The sequence below is a fragment of the Panthera pardus genome, unplaced genomic scaffold, assembly GCF_024362965.1.
Source record: "Panthera pardus isolate Hobbes unplaced genomic scaffold, ASM2436296v1 HiC_scaffold_11, whole genome shotgun sequence".
Lineage (NCBI taxonomy): Eukaryota > Metazoa > Chordata > Mammalia > Carnivora > Felidae > Panthera > Panthera pardus.
Genome location: NW_026526666.1, coordinates 93,671,535 through 93,691,198, shown reverse-complemented (window position 1 = coordinate 93,691,198; position 19,664 = coordinate 93,671,535). Strand labels below are relative to the sequence as shown.

Here is a 19,664-nt window from a genome sequence, read left to right as displayed (position 1 = left end):
GGGAGGCAGGGCTTGCTCTCAAGGGAGGCTGCCTCCCTCCATCAGGCTAGGGGGTGGGGGGTGGGGGGTGAGCCCAGGGACGGGATTAAGTGGAGGGGGACCGGGTGGATCCCACTTCTGGAGGGCAGGGGTGCTCGGTCAGCTGGGGGAGGGCTGCGAAGCTAAGGACTGCGCGGCGAGTTGCGAGTGAGGAAGGGAACCTGGGGTAAGGAGAGGGGGTGGGAGACAGGGAGGAGGGGGCGGGGGGCGGGGAGGGGGTGAGCTCTCCTTCTCCCCGCAATAAATCGGCTTAGCGGACGAGAGCCGAACAGCCCAGAAAGGATTAAAGAAAAGTCTGTATAATACAGCGGAGAGCGCGGCGAGGGGGAGGGAGGGAGGGAGGGCGGGCGGGGGGCGGGGAGAGGGGGAGGGGCGGAGGGAGGGCGCGGGGAGGGGGGCGCTCGCGCCGCCGGGAGAGGCGAGCGCGAGGCAGAGGGAGCGCGGTTCGGCTCCAAACTCCGGCGCTGCCGCCGATCCGACTCCGGGGCCGCGGTGGGCGCCGCGCGCAGCCGGGGGAGCCGGGAGCCGCGGCGCGCCGGGAGGACGCCCGGAGCGCAGGGTCGCGCGGCACCCCGCAGAGCCCGAGCCGAGTGGAGCCCGGCGCCCCGGCGGCCCGGCCGCGGCGGCATGGGGGCGCCCCCGCGGCGCCCGGCGCTGCCCGCCACCGTCGCGGCCGGCGGCCGGAGGCAGGAGCGCGCCTGAGCCCATGGCGAGGGGACCCGCCGCCTCCGCCACCGCCTCCGCCTCGCCACCGCCGCCAGCTCCCGGGCACCATGCGAGCCGCCCCGAGCCTCCGCGGCTGCGTCTGCCTGCTGCTCGCCGCGATCCTGGACCTGGCGCGCGGTGAGTGCGCGGGCGCCCGGCCGGAGCCCGGGGTGGGGGACGCGCGCGGGGGCGGGCCGCCGGGGAAGGGCGCGGGCCCGGGGCGCCCCGGAGAGGCTCGCGGCGCGAGCACCGGTCCTGGCGTGGCGGTCCGCGCGGTCGGTCGGCTCGGCCACGGAGGGAGGAGGTCTCCTCCGAGGAGAGCGCGCGCGGGTCTGTGCCAGGGTGTGTGTGTGTGTGTGTGTGTGTGTGTGTGTGTGTGTGCGCGCGCGTGTGTGTGTGTGTACGAGCGTGTGCCTTTGTTGCGTCTGTGGGTAAGGGTGTCCGGGAAGGAGCTGTGTGCGCAGAGGGTGCGGGAGTGTATTTAGAGATGTGAGTGTGCAGATGGGCTGTTTGAGTGTCTCTGTCAGTTCCACGGAGAAGGTGTGCGTGTGAGACGGAGTGAGCCAGAGTATTTGGGGGTGTGAGCGGGTGCCGGCTTCTCGGTGAGGTGTGAAGTGTGAAAGCTTGTGTCATTGTATGTGTGAGCGTGTTAAAGGGTGGTGAGTATGTGAGGTGTGGCGTTTCTCGCGGGTCCCAAGTGTGTGAGTCTCTTCAGGGGTGTGCGGCGGCAGATGACTGTTTCGGGGGGGGGGGCGTGTGTGCATAGGATGGGGGGGGAATGTGACACTTGGGCAGGAGTATGCGTGTATGTGGGATGTGTGGCGGTGCAGGCGCGTGGGGGTTGTGTTGCTTCGTGGTCCGAGAGCGTGTGTGCCTGCGATGGAGCGTGTGGTTTCAGTGAGGAGGCAGGGATGGAGGCGCCCGGGAGCCCAGGAGGTGTGACCAGTCGGGTGTGTGTCCCGCAAGGACTTGGTCCTGGCTGAACCAGCTCAGAGAAGCTGGAAGCTGAGCGGGGTCCCCAGAGCGAAAGATGCGTGGCTCCGCAGCTCCAGGGTCCGGGGCTCGCGGCCGCCTTCGGTGCCTCGCGCCCGGCGCCGCCGCCTGGTGGGTCTTACGTGCTACCGGAGCCCATCCTGGCGACCCCGGCACCTTTCGGGCAGTGAGCCGACCCACGGGCTAAGAGCCCAGCAGGGGGAAAGCGGGACCAGCGAACAGCCACGGGCGCGGAGACCAGAGGGTCCGCGTCCTCGAGTCCCAGCCAATACCAAATGCTAAACCTGGGCGCCCGGAATCGGCCCCTCTGGAGTCACAGCCGTGAAGGGGGCGGGGGAGGGGGGGTGCGGGGTGCCAAAAAGTAGCCATTGTGGCCAGTAGGATCTCAGCCCCTAGCCCAACTCAATAATGATGGTAGGGGTCAACTCTGTTTGCCTTGCCCTACCGGGAGGTGCCTCGCCAGGCTCTGAGAGTGCCTGCCAGGAATGGGTGCTCTCCCCCCACCCCGCCCTAAAATAACCCCGCCCACGAGGTCTCGGAGAGTGCTGGGTCTGCAGATGGGAGAGGCTGCAGAATTTGAGCCTGAATGGTGGTCTCGCTGGCAGAGAGGGGGAGGGGTTGTGTGTGACCCAGAAGAAATGTCAGCCCCATACTTTGTCCCCTACCCTTTGGAGCAAAAGACTTTCCAAAGTGGATCAGAATCTCCCCCCAACTTTGGGGTGAGGGCTCCCTCCGTCGGATGCCTCTAGAGGGAAAGGTTATATGGGAGGGGGGAGGTGGAGGGGGTGGGTCCCGGTTCCAGCGCTCGGCACTGGGCTTTGTTGAAAGGCACTGGAGCCCTCACCTGGACATTGCAGGGAGAAGGGATTGGGGGTTGGGGGCAGGAGGGGAGCATCGTTTCCCCCACCCCGGAATGTGCAGAACTGACGCGGCAGGGGTGGGGTTGGCGACTGATGGTTTAAGCCAACGTTGGGGAACCCGGCTCCGTCAGGACCCCACCCTGCGAGCTCTCCCCAGAGCCCGAGAGCGGCGTTCTTCGGGCTGCCGGGCTGCGGAGAGCTGACCCGGCGTCCTGGCGTCTCCGCTCCCCTTGCCCGCCTCTGCAGGCTGCAGGGCGCAGTGGGGCTCGGGAGCCGCGGGTGAGCGCGTCTGGGCCGGGGGAGCCGGCGTGGCCTAGAGCTCGCTGCTCAGGGTGAAGGGAGGAGCGCTGACTCGGATCACGGACGGGAAACTTTCCGAGCCTGGGGCGCAGGCAGGGTTCCTGGGCCGCCGGGGGGCCCTCTTCTCCTCCGCAGAGGAAGCGAGCGTGCGCGAGGGTGGGGTCCCTCTTTCCCGGTTCCAACTCTGTGCCCACGAGGGGGCGGGGGTACGAAAAGGGTCAGCGCGAGATGTAAGAGGCTCTCTTGCCGGAGGAGGGCGCCCTTCCGGGATGCGACCGCAAGCCGTGCACCTAGCAGTTGGCTTAACCGGGCCACCTGCCCGGGGCCGCCCGGGAGGGCGGAGAGGGTAGAATCCAGGGCAGGCATTCCGAAACGCGCCTGCCAGTAGTGGTGTGGAGGGGGCGGGGAGAAGGCGATGGCGGTCTCTGTTAGGTAGGGGCATGGCTAGCGTCCCCTTCCCTGTTGTACCCCTAAGGATCGCAGACAAAAGCGTTCAGCTTTGCAGAGGTGAGTCTGTGCCTTGGGAGAAGGCACTCCGCTGCACACAGGCCTGGCTGGGCCATTAGCCCCTGCCCCTAACTACCCCCCCCCCCCCCAATATCTGACTCTGCATTGGAGAAACCCACATTTCTCCGGCTTTCCGGATCACCCAGGAGCGCCCCGAGGCGTCTTCAAGTCTTCGGGCCCCAGTTTCCCCTGCCTGGGCACTTCTGGGAAGGAAGTCCTGCGGTTGTCCCTGTGCAGTGGCCCGGGAGAGGGGGCACCGGGGATGGGGGGTGGAGGTAGGGAAGAGAGTGGTTCTTGGTCCTGCCTCCTTTGGCCCCAGGAACTTCTCCTGGAATTGTAGTGGGTAGGCAGGCCCAGGTAGGGCGAGCCAAAGGCCCCAGCCAGCGGCCCTGCCGTTCTCTCTCCGCAGCCGCGTGTCAGCAGGTGGGTGGGTGGGAGGGCTGCCTGGGGAGGGCCGAGGCTGCCGCAGCACTGAGACTGCGGGGGCTGCGCGCGCGAAAGCTGCTGTGCCGACTTTTAAGTGTTTATCCTTCCTCCCCACCCCCACCCAACACTCTGGGCGCGGGGCGGGGGGTCGGGCACCGCTGGGTTCCTTCTTAGCCCCCGCAGGGCAGTGACGGGCCGAGCCGAGAGCCGGCGGCTCCGCCCCTGCTCCCCCAGCCGCCCCGCCCCCAGCCTGGCCCCACCCCACAGCCATAAGCCCCACCCCTTTCCCACCCCAGCTGCACACTAGAGTTTTTCCTGAGAGGTTGAAGTAATTTTTTGCCTTTTGAGCGCAGAGAATGTCGGAGCTGGAAGCGACTTCCGCGATCATTTATTCAGTGGTTCTGAAACTCCTGGTTTTTGTTTTTAGCAGGAGGACCCTCTTAGAGTAGGAATTGATTCCCACCCCCCCCCCCTGCAATCCTAACGCCTGGGGCAAGACGACAGGCGCAAAAGGAGAGCTGCCCGGGCTCACGCGGGCGAGGAGGCTCCACGCCGCGCGATCCTTACACACGAGAGTCTCCCGAAACAGCCTGAGATTGCTCGTTTCCTAGTCTCTGGCTGGGATTCTGGTTTTTCAATAGCCACGATTGTGTGCATCAGCTGCAACGTGTCACGCACGTGCTAGCCGCTTCACAGGCCTCATGCAGCTGCAAGATGGGTTTAAGCTCCTTTTTTTCACGGATTAGGAAACTGAGGCTCAGAGTGTTAAGATTTATTGGTGGCAGGACATCTGGCTCCGACCAGCTCCCACCTGGCCCAGCCCCAGGCTCCCTCCTTGTTTCTAATGTTCCCTCTATGTGGGGCACAGAGAATCCCTTGGGCAGGGGCCGCCGGCCACCGGTGAGGCCTTAGGTTGGCCTGGCTAACCCGACTTTGCAGAACATCTGTCGCATGCATTCTTGGGCCACTTTAAGTGACTTTCTCGGGTTTCTGGGTTAGCAGTCATGAATTGGAAGGTAGAGGCCAAACAAAGACCGAACAAAGAAGAGACTGGTTAGTTCTGTTAGCTGGGTTTCCTGGGATCCACGCAGGTGTCTGACTTGCCTTACCACCCTACCCACATCTGCAGCATCCCCAGGCTGCTTGACATGTTTACTCGGGTGCCCAACAGATGTTTATTGTATAGCGTCTATGTGCCAAGCAGAGTGCTAAGCACTGGGAACATGACCTTGAACACAGTAGAGAGTCCCTTGCATGTATGGTGTTCACAGCTTAGCGGAAAATTGATTTCTTCACTCAGAGGGCAGGGGCTGTACCTCTGACCCTCACCGAAGGCTCACTGTGTGCCAGCATTCCTCCCTGAGCTTCATCATTCTTGTCCCGTCTAATCCTTACTAGCACGCTGGAAGGTAAAATTAGCCCCGTTTTGCTGATGAGGAAACTGAGGCAGAGGGAGGTTAAGTGACCCGTCCAAGGCCATCCAGTGAATAAGTGAATTGGCGATTCAGACACAGGACTGACTCCTTCCCTCTGTGCTCTGGTGTCTGCTGATGAGAATGGCCGTCAGGCACTTTCTCAGCTCCGGCCACGTGGAGGGTTGCAGGGTATGCAATTCCCTGTCTGGATGTTATCCTCATTGAGAGGGAATTAGCCAGTGTTATTCCGCACAGATGGCGGAAGGGATTGTCCCCGAAAGCCCTCGCCATCATCAAGACAGTGAATGGTCATCCGTTGTGGGCAGGGCATGTCAGAAAAGAGTAACACCGGGACCCTCACCCCCGCAGGCCGAGAGGTTGGGCAAGTTCGTGGAACACTAATAGCTATCCAGGCGGACATGTGTCCAAGTGATTGACATCCCCTCCAGGAAGTTCTTGAGGAAGCGTGATTCCTTGGGGGTGTCAAGGGGAGGCTTCAGAGAGGAAGGAGAACTCGAGCGAGACCTTGAAGTAAAGAGAGGACATGAATAAGCCAAGGGCTGAGGAAGAAAATGTGCCAGGGGGGAAACCTGGCTGAGCAAAGAGCTGGAGGTGAGATTGTACATGGCAGGACTAGCTCAACTCAAGACTGGTCTCCCCAGAGTCTTTTTGAGGACTGGGAGAAACGAGAGTGATATTACGGATAGCTACCATTTATTCCACACCTATTAGATGTTCCTGATGCATTAAATGCTCTTAGTAATCTGGGAGGCAGTGTCATGAGCCGTGTTTTGCAGATGAAGACGAGAGGCCCGGGATCTTTCTCTTTCTCTCTCTTTTCCTTCTTTCTTTTCTTGTCTTTCTTAAATAATGAATGAGGCTCAGGATCTTTTTTTTTTTTATTATTATTAAGTGGAACAACTGGGAGTTTCAAACCCAGGTCTGAAGCAATCTGGAGACACTGCTGCTCCCGGAGGAGAGGAGAAACTATTTATTTTTTCATCACTGGAAGAAGGAATACAACAGTCTCTACCACTTGCTAGAGGATGCAGAGCCTTCTGTTTTAAACGACAAATGTCGGTGGTGGCAAAACACACGCCATCACTTCCTAAGGGCTATCTGTCTTCAGGATGAGGTTCCTGGGAGGCAACAGGGGATGGGGGATGAAGTTCTGGGACCCACTTTACAATTTCGCTGGGGTCCAGTAGCAGAGGGGGCCCGTGATCACCAAGACCTACTGGCCAGGATTTCGTGGCTGGAGTGAATAAATCCATGGGGCTGGAGGTGCACAGAGTCGCAGCCCAAAGGAACAGGAAAGGACATGGTGGCACCCAGGCAAAGAATCTGATCTGTCGGTCCTTTGTACATCTACTGTTCACATACTGGATTTGCTTTGGGGAATTATGCATGCGCCCCGCCCCTCCCTATGGTATGTCATCTTGGTAGGTGGCATAGACAGGTAAGGCATCCCCAGACGAGCCCATCAGACACTCTCCCAGGGATCTGAATCCAGAACAGAGGAAGACTGAGAACCACCAGAAAGTACTCCTTGCCACTGGGGGCCCCCGTGAAACTGTACTTCCCTAATTCCCTGAGGCCAATAATGACAGGACCTACCTCCCGGGCTGTTGACGGGATGGGACGAGTCATTACATACATGCAAAGCTCTTGGCTCATTCCTATGTGCTCTGATGATTACCAGTATGAACCGTGGTTATGCCAGAACTGTTACAGCACAAAGGCCGTGGGTCCTTATAGCGCCTGGAGCTTCGGCTTGCCCTCCTGTTCCGTGAACTTCCAGAATGTTCCACAAGTTACTTTTTTGGGGCTTGAGTTATCCAGAGTTGGTTTCAGTTGCTTGAAAAAAAAAAAAAAAAAAAACCCTCGCTAGGCATGGGGAGCCTCATAGTTGCCAGTAACACTGAAGGTGACTCATGGTCCCCTAGCTCGAGGGTGACTGATCCCCCCACCTGTGCCCTGACTTTCCCTGGAGGCCTAAGGCATGGCCAGCACCCCTCCCCAACCCTGCGAAGCCCCATGAAGGCAGGGGCCCTGGCCGGGTCTGCTCGCTGGTGAATCTTCCCCACAAAGCCCATGGTGGGTGCTCAGTAAACTTGGCTGTTAAGATGCAGGAACCATCTTTGGCCTTTAGACGTGGGTGTCCTGGTTGAACAGAGACTCTTTGCAGAAAAATGTATGGAAAGGCTTACAGCGTGTGGAATTTAGGCTGGATTCACAGGTGGACTTTCCGTTGGCTCAGTTCTGCTCGTGGACCTACACTCTTGCGTTTCTCGCGGATAATCAAAGGGCTGGAGGCTCGGGCTCCAGATGCTCCCGTCTACCTGCCGGTCGTCCTTGAGAGTTGACACAATGCTTCCACACCCATCATGTCATCGAGTCCTCCCTCACATAAGACACAGAGGCAGCTACTCTTGTGCCCACAGAACAGGGAAACAGGCGTGGGGAGTGAAAAGACGGGGACAGGAAGTGGCAAGAGTGGAATCTGGGTTTGGTGGCTGCGTGCCCAGCCTTCCTTCCATTCCCCCTCACCTCCCGCCCACCCAGTGTTGCTCCATTCAGCTTACAGGGTTCTGGAATGGGACAGGCCATTCAAAAGACCAGGCAACGGACCAAGAAGCATACACTGTGGACTGGGTGCTGTCATGGCCACTTTGGGCAGCACTCGGCTAGACGGACCCTCCTCTGGGGCTGGAGAGGCTCGAGAGTTGGTCTCCTACCGAATTGAGAGCTCTTGAGGGCTGGCATCCCTGCTCCCCCAGCCCTGGACAAGGCCTGGCTCTGGGCAGATCCTCAAGACATGTTTGTTGAACGAATGAATGATTCCCACCCCCACCCCCACTCCCGCCCCCACTGAGCCTGAGGTTCAGTCCGGACACCAGGCCTGGGCCTGTTTCCCGGCCCTGACCGGTCACCTCTGGAAGCACGTCCTGGTGTGAGAATGTGTCCATTGTCCAGCACTGCTCACCATCACTCACACTGGCATCACGGCTGGCATCTGGGGGACGAGCCAACAGGGGGATGTGGTAGGAAGACCAAAGGGTTCCCTGTTCCCTCTGGCTTCTCCTTGTGTGTGTGGGAGGGCGGCCCTTGACTGGTGATGGGTGGGAGCTGGGGAGAGAAAGGACGGAAGGAACCAAGGAAGGAAGGAAGGAAAGAAACATGCTTTGAGCTGCTCCTATGTGTCCAGGCCTGTGCCAGCCTTGTTCACGTGTGATGTCCTGTTAAATCATCCCAGCAACTTTGGGAGGTGATGGTCTGTCCCATGTTATAGATGAGGAACAAGGCTTAGAGAGATTGTGTGATTCGCCCAAGGTCCCACTGCTGGTGATGGGCAGAGCGGGATTCATACCGAGGCGTTGATTTGCACCTCTCTTTCCAACTCTGAGCTGATCCTGTCTGTGGCTTGAGAGTGACCACGGCAGGAGCATTTACACCGCGGAAATTGGCAAACACTCCGGATCAGAGCTCCCTGCAAACCCGGAGCAGGTTGTTCACATCGGCCGACACGGCGCCGGGCGTGCCGGTCCTTCCTCGATCACTGCCTCCGTTGGACAGCCACCTGCTGTTAAGGGACTTAGGTTTCCATCTGAACTGGGTTCAAGTCCCAGCACAACGACTTCCCAGCAGAGCACATTTGAGCCAGCTGCCACCTCTCTGAGTCATGGTTTCCTGTCTCTTGAAAGTGGAGGGTGTTGTGTGGATGAATAGAACGATGCATGACAGCACTTGGCCTGAAAGTGGTCCCCAGCCACTGGCGCCTCCCTTCCTCCCCACCCCCGGGGGTAGGATCATTTGGCCTTGGAGTCCCTCTGATAGGCCAAGTGGGCTCACACTTTCTTCTCCCTCTGCTGGAGGCCGATGTGGGAGCCAAGTCAGAGGATCCATTAATCGAGCGGCGGCCCTCACCTCAAGCTGGACCAGCAGAGACGTCCCTCGAGGAATTTCAGCCCCACACGACACAGACTCATTTGAGAACAATAAACGATCATGTATAATAAATGGCCAATACAGGGATACCAAGGATAAATCTTTGGGGATTAAAGGAGTGGCCCAGGAAGGTTCTGAGGGATTGAAACACTCTGGGTGGGTGAGGAGGGCATCCCGGGCAGGGGAAGAGCTCATCCAAAGGGTGGGGGAGGGAGTCAGAGTGCTGTGTAGGTGTGTGAGGGGTGGGAGGCAGTGAGCCAGCTGACCTCCCTTGAGCAGAAGGTGCTCATCGAGAAGCTAGGGATGAACCTGGCTGGAGCTGTTGGCGGAGGCCTGTGTGCCCGGGGCCAGGGGCCTGGATTTGAGCCCGGGGATTGTGGGGAACAGTTGAAGAGGGAAAAGTGACACTCCCAGGGCAGTGTTCTAGGAAGATGAATTGGTTTTTCGGGGCCACCTGAAGCTGGCAACTGTTTGGAACCTCCACTGGGTTATAAATGGCTGTTCTGGGTGCCCCCAAAGACGCAACGGCCTAAAGGAAGAGATGCCATAATTTGGGGGCTGGTATCTCACCCAGAGTGTCACCCAGAGTGTCCAGACCCGGCGAGGGGGAAAAGCAGTTATGGCCGAGACGGCAAGGCTGCCCCTAGGCGGAGCGTGTACCTTGGGCCTGAACGGAGAGCGATGGGGAGAAGCTTCTAGATCTCCAGGGAGCATGGGCTCCGGAGTCTGACCAGGGTTCACCTCCCCTTGCCACCACCCCTCCAGCATGTGAACCCAGGTAACCTCTTCATTGCTGTCAGCCTTGATTTCTCCAGCTGAACACGCAGCTCGTCGCTGGGGCCTGGTTTGGTGAGGGCAGCTGGGCAGGGTAAATCACCTACTAGGCGGGGTCCACACGCACGGTGCCTAGCACATGGTAGGCATGTGAGAAGGGGCTGCTGCTGTTCTAATGAGGCCTGGCTCGCGCAGCACCCCCGAGCGTGAAGGGGAGGGAGTGTTTGCAAGCCTCAGTGCCCCGCTGAGGGGGCGCATTATAGGTGTCCCCACGTAGCGAGTCCTCAGGCCTGGAATTACAGAGCATCAGAGCCAGAAGGGAGCTGAGAAATTATGTGCACGATCTCCTTCCTCCCATTGGAAGTCGGGAAAAGCGAGGCCAGAGAAGAATCTCACTGCACACCCTGTGTGTGATGTGGGGGACTGGTCTTCTCCCTCCGAGTCCTGGGGGCCATCGCGGGGGCTCAGTCAGGGGGACCCACCACCCTCATAGCCTTCCGTGGGGAAGCATCAGGGTCCCCCGGACTCGGGTGGGGATCTCGGCAGCACTCCAGTGGGAGCGACCCCCCCCCCCAGCCTCATAAATCACGGGAGCAGCTTGGGAGGCGCCAGGGAGAGAAGCAGCTGAACCACTGGGTTTCTTGTTCCCTTGCCAAGATGTTCCCTTTGCCCTTTTGTTTCTCTTTCTGCAGAGGCACTCGTGCCCCTCCGATGGGGTTGTCTGTCACCAGTCGTCGCCTCCTTTATGTCCCCAGCGCCATCTCCCGAACGCTGCCCCGGAGGAAGGCGTCCATCACAGGCTGCCCTGGCGTCGCGCTGGGCTGGCAGGGAGGGGCCACGCGGGGGGCTCGGAAGCACCCGCAGGGTGAGGAAGGGCTGGCACGGCCAGAGGGTGGACGGCGTCCTCACCTGGAGCTGGTGCTCGCTGCCCCGGGCACACAGGTTGTTGTCAAGAGAGCATTCAGGTGGCACAATAACCCAAGGCCAGGTGCCCAGTTAATACACGCAGGTGATAAACTAACTGTTCGTTGTCACCAGGCACCTAATGTTGCAGGTGGGGGCACGGGGTGGGGGTTGCGGGGCGGAGGGAGCCAGGTGGGGGGCGGGGAGCGACAAAAGCAGCCACATCACAAAGACTTCTTTGTTCGCTGGGGCAGCAGAGAAGTGGGCTGGGGCCCAGCTCAGAGGAGAAGAGGCTTGGGAAGGCGAATCCCTGGGCCCCCGTTGCCCGACTGAGGGGCCTGGTCAGCGGAGAAAGGCAAGCCCCGGCAGGAAGGGTGCCTAATGGGGAAGAGTTAGTGGTTCCCAGGATGGTTTGAGTTGCAGAGAGGGCACGCTTTCATTGCAGGATGCAACGTAGTTCATTCATTCATTCATTCACTCACTCACTGACTCCGTCACTGGTGCAGCCAATGGTAATTGATCGCTTCCTGGGGTGGGGGGAAGCCCTGTGCTGTTCTAGAAATCCAGAGCAGAATGAACAGGCAAGTTCTTGCCACCCCTCCCCCCTACCCTGGGGCTTACCGTCTAGGACTGTACTATTCACTACTCGGCGGCCCGTGGCCGTGGCTGTGACTGAGGACTGACATTTACATTTACAACTAAACAGAGTGTCTCCGCTTTTATGTAACTGAATTAAACAGAATTCGGTTCTGCAGTCACACCAGCCACATTTCAAGCGCTCCCGTATCGGACAGGACGGATGGAAACGGGACGTCGTTACAGAAAGTTCTGCTGGACCGAGCGGACCTGGGGCCACTCTTCCGGTGGGGCCTGCGCATTGGCCACAAGTGACAAGGAATCGGGGAGGGAGGGTCTCTTCCCCTGTCTCTTTCTCATCCCGTCCTTCCAGTGGTGCCAAGGAGAAAGCCTCAGGCTGATGATATCATGTCTTTAATGCCCTCTATCGCGTGCTGATCTGCCTTTCCAACAAAAACAGGTCTGGGGCAACAAACCTTCAGTGAGCCCAAGGGAGCCAGAGCCGTAGTAACAGCGTTTTGTTTTCATTGTAATTCTCTTTCAGTTACCCTCTGTTTAAGGCGAGGAAGTCTGGTTTGCCATTTGGGGCAGTGATTTAAATTCTCTCTCTCTCTCTCTCTCTCTTTTTAAAACGGCTTATTTAAGTAAAAAATGAGTCGAGTTAAAGAAAAATGTTAAATGCGCTGCAGAGCAGGTGGCACAAGGATAAGGCCAATCTGTAAAGGTGGCGGGTAAGCATGTCAGCCGCGGAGCAGCCCCCGTTCAGATGGGACAACGCAGGCTTTGGAGGCAGAGGAGGGTTCAAGTTCCAGAGCCGCTGTGTGTGTGTGTGTGTGTGTGTGTGTGTGTGTGTGTGTGTGTGCATGTGTGTGAGCTCTGTGACTTTGGGAGGAGTGACTTCCCTCCACATCAATCAGGTGCCAGTTGGGAAACACCAAGCTCAAGCGGGGAGTCTCGGAGGAGGCGGGCTTATTAAGGGGACAGTGTACATGGGGGTTGGGGCAGGCAGCAGGGACTGGTGTCGCTCTGGGCTTGGCGCAGTGGGTGGCCGTTACCACCCGTAGACTGGAGAGGGCCACACAGGGGGGAGCTCGAGGGAGAAGTACCCACCATTCCCCCCCCACTCTTGCCTTTGAGTGTTTTCCTGGTGCCGCCCGTTGGCCAAACCCAGTTGGAAGCCCAAACAGGCGGGTGTCTCTACGGAGCGAGCGGAGAAGGGAGGAGCATGAGCCCGAGTGCAAAGAGCAGAGATCTAGCACCATCCCGCTAAGCCTCAGTTTCCCCATCTATAAAGTGGGGATTGTGCTTCCTGCCCAGTAGCGTTGCTGTGACCACGAAGGGGACCACGTGCAGTGCTAATGATGGGTGGCTGTGTATACCAAGGACCATGGCAGTAATAAAATGCCCATCCTTGTGCCCAATCCTGGGCTGGATGCTGGATTTTCCTGAGCTGAAAAGCAGCATATGAGCATGGGGGTCTTCGGGAAGGCGGAACCGCCTTTTCAGGAGCACGTGGGCTTGAAGCAGCAGGTAACGCGGGGACAATGTCGCAACTTGTAAAGAGAAACTGCCCGCATTCTCCACTGCGGGTGTCGACCTTTGCAATGCGTCATCTCTGCCCTAGACTATTCAGTGTCCCTACACCTCCCTGTCCCCTGGTCCAGCTCGCTGATTGATGACTCCACCCCAGGGCACACCGATTCGTCATTCTCCAGTCTATTTTCCACCCTATTTCCCACGGAGAGGTGCTTTCTCCTTACATCCATTTAGGTCATCTTTCCTGCCATCCGCACTGGCTCCTACCATGGGCAGCCTGCTTGACATCCATCATGAACGGGCTCAAAGCTCCCTGCTTCCGAGTGGAAAGGCAGGTGCCCTCCGACTGCCAGCCTCTCTCACCGGAGGCGGCTTCTACCCTTGCAGGTGGGGGAGCGGTGGGGCGGGGGGAGCGTTAACAGTGAGTGAGTTAGCCCTCTGGACCCCCAGCCGGATCTTTATCCTTCACCCGAAGGCTCAAAGTGCCATCGCCACCTTTAGAGACATCTTCTCTGTGGGCCGTAGCTGGAGTTCAGGGAGCACCTGGCTTCAAATCCGATGACTATTTCCTGGGAAACCTTCCACCGACAGCCCCCCTCAGCTCACAGCTTCCCGGTTGGCTGAGGTGGCTTTCTTTAGGCCCCTCGATTCTCCTTTGTCTGGCCCTTTTCCCCCGTCTACCTTGACTGCTCAGAATGACTTTGATGGGGACTAATTCTGCCAGTTGAAATTCATGCGACGCTTACACATTTGGCGCTTTGCTGAAATTGCTGTGACAAATACCAGTGGCAATTTCTTCCCTGGCTCATTCTCTAATGTGCTCCGGGCAAGACGGAGGGCCCCTGCCCCTCGCCAGCGTGCCATCTGTCAACACTGCCATCGTCCGCCAGCCCCTCGGCGCCCCCTGCCCCTAGGCGCAGGCCGGTCTCAGCCCTGCCTACTGGCTCCGCGGCAGAGTCACCCTTCGGGAGGGGACAGGTCGCTCCCTGGGGTTAAGTATTCATCAAGAAGAGCTTCACCAACGGCCCCCTTAGGCCTCGGTTTCCACGTTGGCCAGAGTGACGTTCTTTCGTTCTGGCCCCTTCTCATCTACCTGACTGTCCACGTGGGCTTTGGTGAGGACTGGCTTTCCAGCTGAGCTTGGGGCCATGTCCCACAGGCTGGGTCTTTCTCTGTGCGGGCCATATGGCCCCCACCTTAGCCCCAGGATGTCTGTCACTCTGCCTTCTTGGGCTGGCCCCGGGGTCTCAGAGGTAGCTTCTGTCACCCATGGGACCTCACTCCCTGGGTGCTGGTGCCTCCTGGCCGGCTGGCTCTGAACCTCTCTCTGCCGTGATTGCCCAGCCCGTCACCCCCTTCGCGATGTTCGTCGTCGCTGCATCCCATCCCTGCCATTGTTTGCGTTGTCGTTCTCTTACAATCACATTTGAATTGATTTCCTCTCTCTTGACTTGTTTCATGTAAAGATACACTGTCTAGGTTTGTGATGGCGAGTCTATACTTTTTTCTTACTTCATAGTAAAATAAAATAACATGGAACTATTTGAATTTTTAAAAAGCTTCCCCATACGACCCAGCATCGTCACGAGCCGCGGTGGAAAAAGCCAGTTGGGTCAAAGGGGCACCAGCCTCAGCCTTAACGAGCCACGGGATCTGATTTCAACGCTTCCATTAACTTACTGTGTGACTGGCTTACCCCCTCCTCTGAGTCTTGGGTCCGTAAAACAAAGGGGTGGGTCTGGACGGTTCCAGGTCTCAGATTCTGGGATTGGTAAAAGGGTTGGGAAGGAGGGTCTCATCTATGTCCAAAATATTTCCTTTAAGACGTGTCGTTACCCTAAAATTCCCACCTTTGGGAATTTGGAAGCATCCAACGGAGCTTACTAAGGACCAGCGATGTCAATGATGAGGGGCCCCCCACTGGTTACTCAGTGTGGGGTCCACACTGACAGCCTCATTGTAACTCCGTGCAGCTGCCATTTGCTAAGCGCCTGCTCTGGGTTGGGCCCCGTGCTGAGGCTGGCACTACATGGAAAAGTAAGACCCAGTGCTGGACTTCAAGGGGTTTGCAGCCTCCCGGGGCAGAGAGGCAGGCAAACAAATAAATTGTGGTTATGACAGTGGAGACTTTACAATTGAAATAGCTGCCAAGTCCTTGCAGGAATGCAGATCAGGGGATAACCCATCTGTCTGAGGTTTGGGGGAAAGTTCTATATCACGAGAAGTGGTGACACCCAACTGGGTCTTGAAGGATGCGTAGGAGTTTGCCGGGCTAAGAAGGAGATGGAGAGATTTTAGGAGGAAGTAATAGTAGGGACAAAGATTCATAGGCTGGAAAGGGCCTGGGTCATCTGGGAGATTCTGGGAGACAGTGGTGAAGGGGTATGAGTTGCAGGAAAGAAGCGAGGCTGGAGGTGACCCAGGGGATCGATCGAGTGCATTTGCCAGAAGTGGGTTAGTCCTGCAACGAGACAGATTTTCCCAGTCCGGACCCCCAGGTCCCTGGCACTCACAGTGGCCAGGAGGAGCCTGCTTTCCAGTTGAAAACCCCCATGGGGCCATTTGCCCCCTACAGCTAGGGGAAAATGCTGTGGGGGGTAGGGGAGGGGACAGAGCCGCGTGTTAATCTGGCTTGATCTCTTTAAAAGATGCCCCCTCCTGTAAACCTGGGACAGCCTCTGGTTACAAAGTGGCCTCTCTCAGCTATGTGGATCCAGGGAAAGACTCCTGGGCTTGAAGTCAACAGAGCTGTGTGGTCAGGTCCAGGCTCTCTGCCTGGGCCTCCTGGACGTCACCTGCCAAGTGGTATTAGTAGGAAACGTGTACTGAACGCTTGCTACGTGCGTGCAGGCACTATGGGAAGCTCCTGCTTGTGTGATCTGTTCACTGCGCCATCTGCATAACCCCTCGGAGGTGTGCGCCCTAGCACCCCCACCTTACAGCAGCAAAGACTGAAGCACAGAGAGGTTAAGCCACTTGCTCAGGGTCACACAGCTACTAAGTGGCTGTGCTGTTTTGAACCCAAGTTGTCTCGCATTTTACCCGCTTTCTGTTCTCTCTGCTTTCTTGCTTCTCTGCCAGAGATCCCTTCCTTTTGTGCCTCCGGGACTCTCCAGACCCCCCATCGTGATCCTACACAGCTCTCAGGGGCTCGGGGACTCCAGCTGCAGCCAGAGCTGGGCCCGGGCCCCATGCACGGCTGCACGATGACTGTGAAGGCCACGGGCCCGGCCCCTCCCTGCCCTGGCGGTCACGGGGTGGCAGCCAGGCTCTGCTCTGGTGTTTCTGGCCTCATTATTATTATTCTTTCTTTCCAGCGTGCCGCTAAAAGCTTCCCGCAGAGAGCACGCATCCCAGCTCTTTAAAATTTTAAGGGCTTTACTTAATGTTATTTCCCTCGGAAAGGAGACAGAAGAGGCATATGTGATGGTTATATTTAGTGCAGTGTGTGGGTCTGAGCACATGAGTGTTCAGTGGGCCTGGAGGTGACGAGGGAGATGTGTCTGTGGCGGTGGGCGGGTCTGCAGCTGGTCTCCCCTCCCTCCCGTCTCCCAGCAAGTGTGGCCTCGGCGAGAACCTATCGTGTGGTGTTCTGGAAAGAGGAAGATGGATGCCACCCGAGGGGAACCACCGAGGAGACAGAAAGCTGGACCGAGACCCCCATCCTCGTGCCGTCCCCCTCGGTACTGAAGACACGGTGGTCCTAGCTGCCCCAGGGCCTTTGCACATGCACATGCTGTTCCCACTGCTGGAACCCACCTCCTTCTTTGGACTAAGCCCTGTTCATTATTCAGGTCTCACTTGCACGGCACTTGGTTTATTCATTCCACAAGCATTTTCTGCGTATCTACTGTGTCCACAGCACTGGGGGGGCACGCCGGCCATTGGTGACCAATCTGGCACAGGTCCTGGTGCAGAGAAGGCACCGGCAAGTGTTCACGGAACTAATAAAAGCCGCACAGATGCTGTGGGATCTGGAGAGAGGATGCGGTTGCCCTCCAGGAGCTTACAGCCTCTGTTGGAATTCATACCAAAGACGCTGTGAAATGCGAGTGAGCCCCTTGGGCCTGGCGGAGCGGTACCCGTTCGGGCCAGGAAGGGAGACCTCACTCCCTTTTGAGCATCCGTCCGTCCGCCTGACAGATTGGGCTCTTGCTGTGCTCCAGGTACTGTGCGAGGCCCTGGAGACGGGCTGGAGGAGGAGCGATGGGAGTAGAGACGGAGCCCGCCCTCCGGGACCTTCTGCAGTGTGCGACTGGCACAGGCGTGAGGAGGAACGTCCGCGGCGAGGCAGGGCGTCATAACTGCAGTGAGGGGGGAGGAGGCTTGGAAGGAGCCATGGCTACCTTGCAGAGGTGTGGGGTCAGGGCGGGGACATCTCCTCCGGCCCGGCCCTGCAAACAGGGGAGATGCCTCATCGCCGACGGCAGTAAACGCTGACATGGAGAGAGAGCCATCGTGCGTGTGGCAGTGACCGGGGGAGCCCCACGATCAGCAGGGCCCACACTGAGGTTCTGGGAGAGAAGCTGGGGCGGGGGGGGGGGGTGGTTTTCAAACGGTGTTCCGTGGAACCCCAGCCTGCCACGGAGGTACCCCCGGCTTTGGGAGGCCGGAATGTGGGTCGGAGTGCGAGTCCGGGGGGCCCTGCTTTGCCCGTTCTGGGTGATGGAGGGAACCATCAGGGCTGGAGAAGTTTCTGGAGCTTTCCTGTTTAGGTTCAACCCTCCTTTCCCTCTACCTGTGGGGAAACGGAGGCCAACGGGCAAGTGACTGGTCCCCCATCGCCAGCAGGAGGGGGCCAGGGCTGACGTGTGTCCACCCAAGCTGGAAGAGAGGCCTAGGGAAAGGCCACCCTGAGCCTGGCCAGGAGGCCTGGGGCTCCTGCCCCCGGCTTGTGCCTGCCCGTCCCCCAGCCCAGCCTCAGGTCACCCCCCCCTATAAACCTGTCTCCTTTGCCAGCCCAACGGGCCTGCCCCACCCTCGTGAGGCCGGGAATTAGATGAAATAGTTTACGATCCCACGCTTCGTTATGTTTTATTAAAAGTGCCCGTGCTGGCTTCCGCTGGCACATCTGCTGGGCTCAGTCCTGGGGCTTCCTCTCCCTCCCCGCCCCCACCCCTCGCTGCCAGAGGAGACAGACAGCTGCCACCCTCCCCCCCACCCCCTTCCCTCGCCGAGCAGGGCCCCAGCCCGGCTGTCAGGTGTCTACGAGATAAAGGGGAATCCCGCAGGCGAGGACAGATTGGGGGGATGTCGAGCTGTAATCCTGGGTGTTCACACATCCCCGACCCCATCTGGTCCCACAGGTGCCCCTGGGGGGGATTGGTGCGGAGAGGGGGAGGGGCAAGTCCAGAGCTCCTCACGCGTTCGAGGCACCTGGGCCTCTGTTCTTGGTTCTCCCCGTGTGCCCTGTGCCAATGCAAGATCGGGCTGACGTCCCTCCCCAGGCTGGCCGCCGGTGACCACAGGGAACGGCTTGCTCTCAGCAGGCTGCCGGTTTCAATCCGGGTGCCAGAAGGAAAGCCCGGGCGTCCGGGTGCTGCCAGTAGAGAAGCAGCCCTCAGGGTCCGTCCTGGTGGGAGGTGCTGGGCCGTATCAGGGGGGCAGATGGAGTGCTTCGAGTGTGGCCCACCTGGCTCTGAATGGCACCTGAGTGACCTGCTGGATGTGTCATCTGGGGCGAGGCATGTAAGTGCTGTGAGCCTCAGTTTCTCATCTGTAAAATGGGAGTGATTGTATCTGTTGCTGAGAGGGTCTTACACCTCGTAGACGTTTCGTTCACGGTGGCAATTTTTTTTTGAGCTTATTTATCTATTTTGAGAGAGAGCGAGAGAGCAGGCACGAGTGGGGCATGGGCAGAGAGAGAGAATCCCAAGCAGGCTCTGTGCTGTCAGCGCAGAACCCGACTCGGGGCTTGAACTCACAAACCATGAGATCACGATGGGATTCCCCCATTAAAGGTGAGAAGGCATTTAATCAGATCTTCATTCGAGGAAGAAGGACGTAGTAATCTTGCTTATGACGATGATGATGGTTAGCAAATGCTACTGGGGAACTTGTTATTCATTTATTAAATACTTACTGACCTCCTACCGTACATTTGAAAAAATGCCATCGAACAAGACAGAGCCGTGCCCTCCTGGGACTGACATCACGATGGGGGAGGCAGAAATGAACAAGCAGATAAGTCGCCTCACTCCGGATGGTGCCGTGCTGTGAGGAGAATCCCACAGGGTCCCGGTATACTGCGGGGCTTGGGAGCAGAGTGCTTTCTCTAGGTTGAGTGGTCAAGGATGGCTTCTTGGAGGAGGTGGCCTTTGGTGCTGGAAAAGGAGGGGAGGAGAAGCAGGGCGAGTTGTGTCTCCCGGCCAGTCCGTACATTTGTGTTTGACTCCTTCTCCTGACGGGGCCTTCTCTGGAACCAGGAATTGGCCACCCGCACTCCCTGCCACCAGCACTTGCCAACTCAGCTGGTCCATGACCGTACCCCCTTCCGCCCGGGCCAGAGACCCAATGAGGCAGGAGGCAGAGGCCTGCGTTCGGCACCTTCCTGACCTGTTCCTATTGAATTGTTGCCCATGTAGGAGGTGGGTCTGTGGCTCTCTGCATTCTGTGGGTGACGAGCCTGAGACTGGATGAAAACCTCATGGGTGGTTTGAGGAGGGGTGGCCTGGGTCTGTCC

General features: G+C 58.5%; 1 protein-coding gene across 2 annotated transcripts in view; it reads left to right on the top strand.

The window, feature by feature from the left end:
• The first annotated feature begins 430 nt into the window (after window positions 1–430).
• IGSF21 (immunoglobin superfamily member 21) overlaps window positions 431–19,664 on the top strand; it is a 233,101-nt gene continuing 213,867 nt past the window's right edge. For both annotated transcript variants that reach the window (XM_053898906.1, XM_019461546.2), the window contains exon 1: window positions 431–882. Coding sequence is in view for 1 of the 2 variants with exons in the window: in XM_019461546.2 (XP_019317091.1) it covers window positions 813–882 (70 nt within the window). In the remaining variant the exon portion in view is untranslated. The remainder of the gene's footprint in view (window positions 883–19,664) is intronic.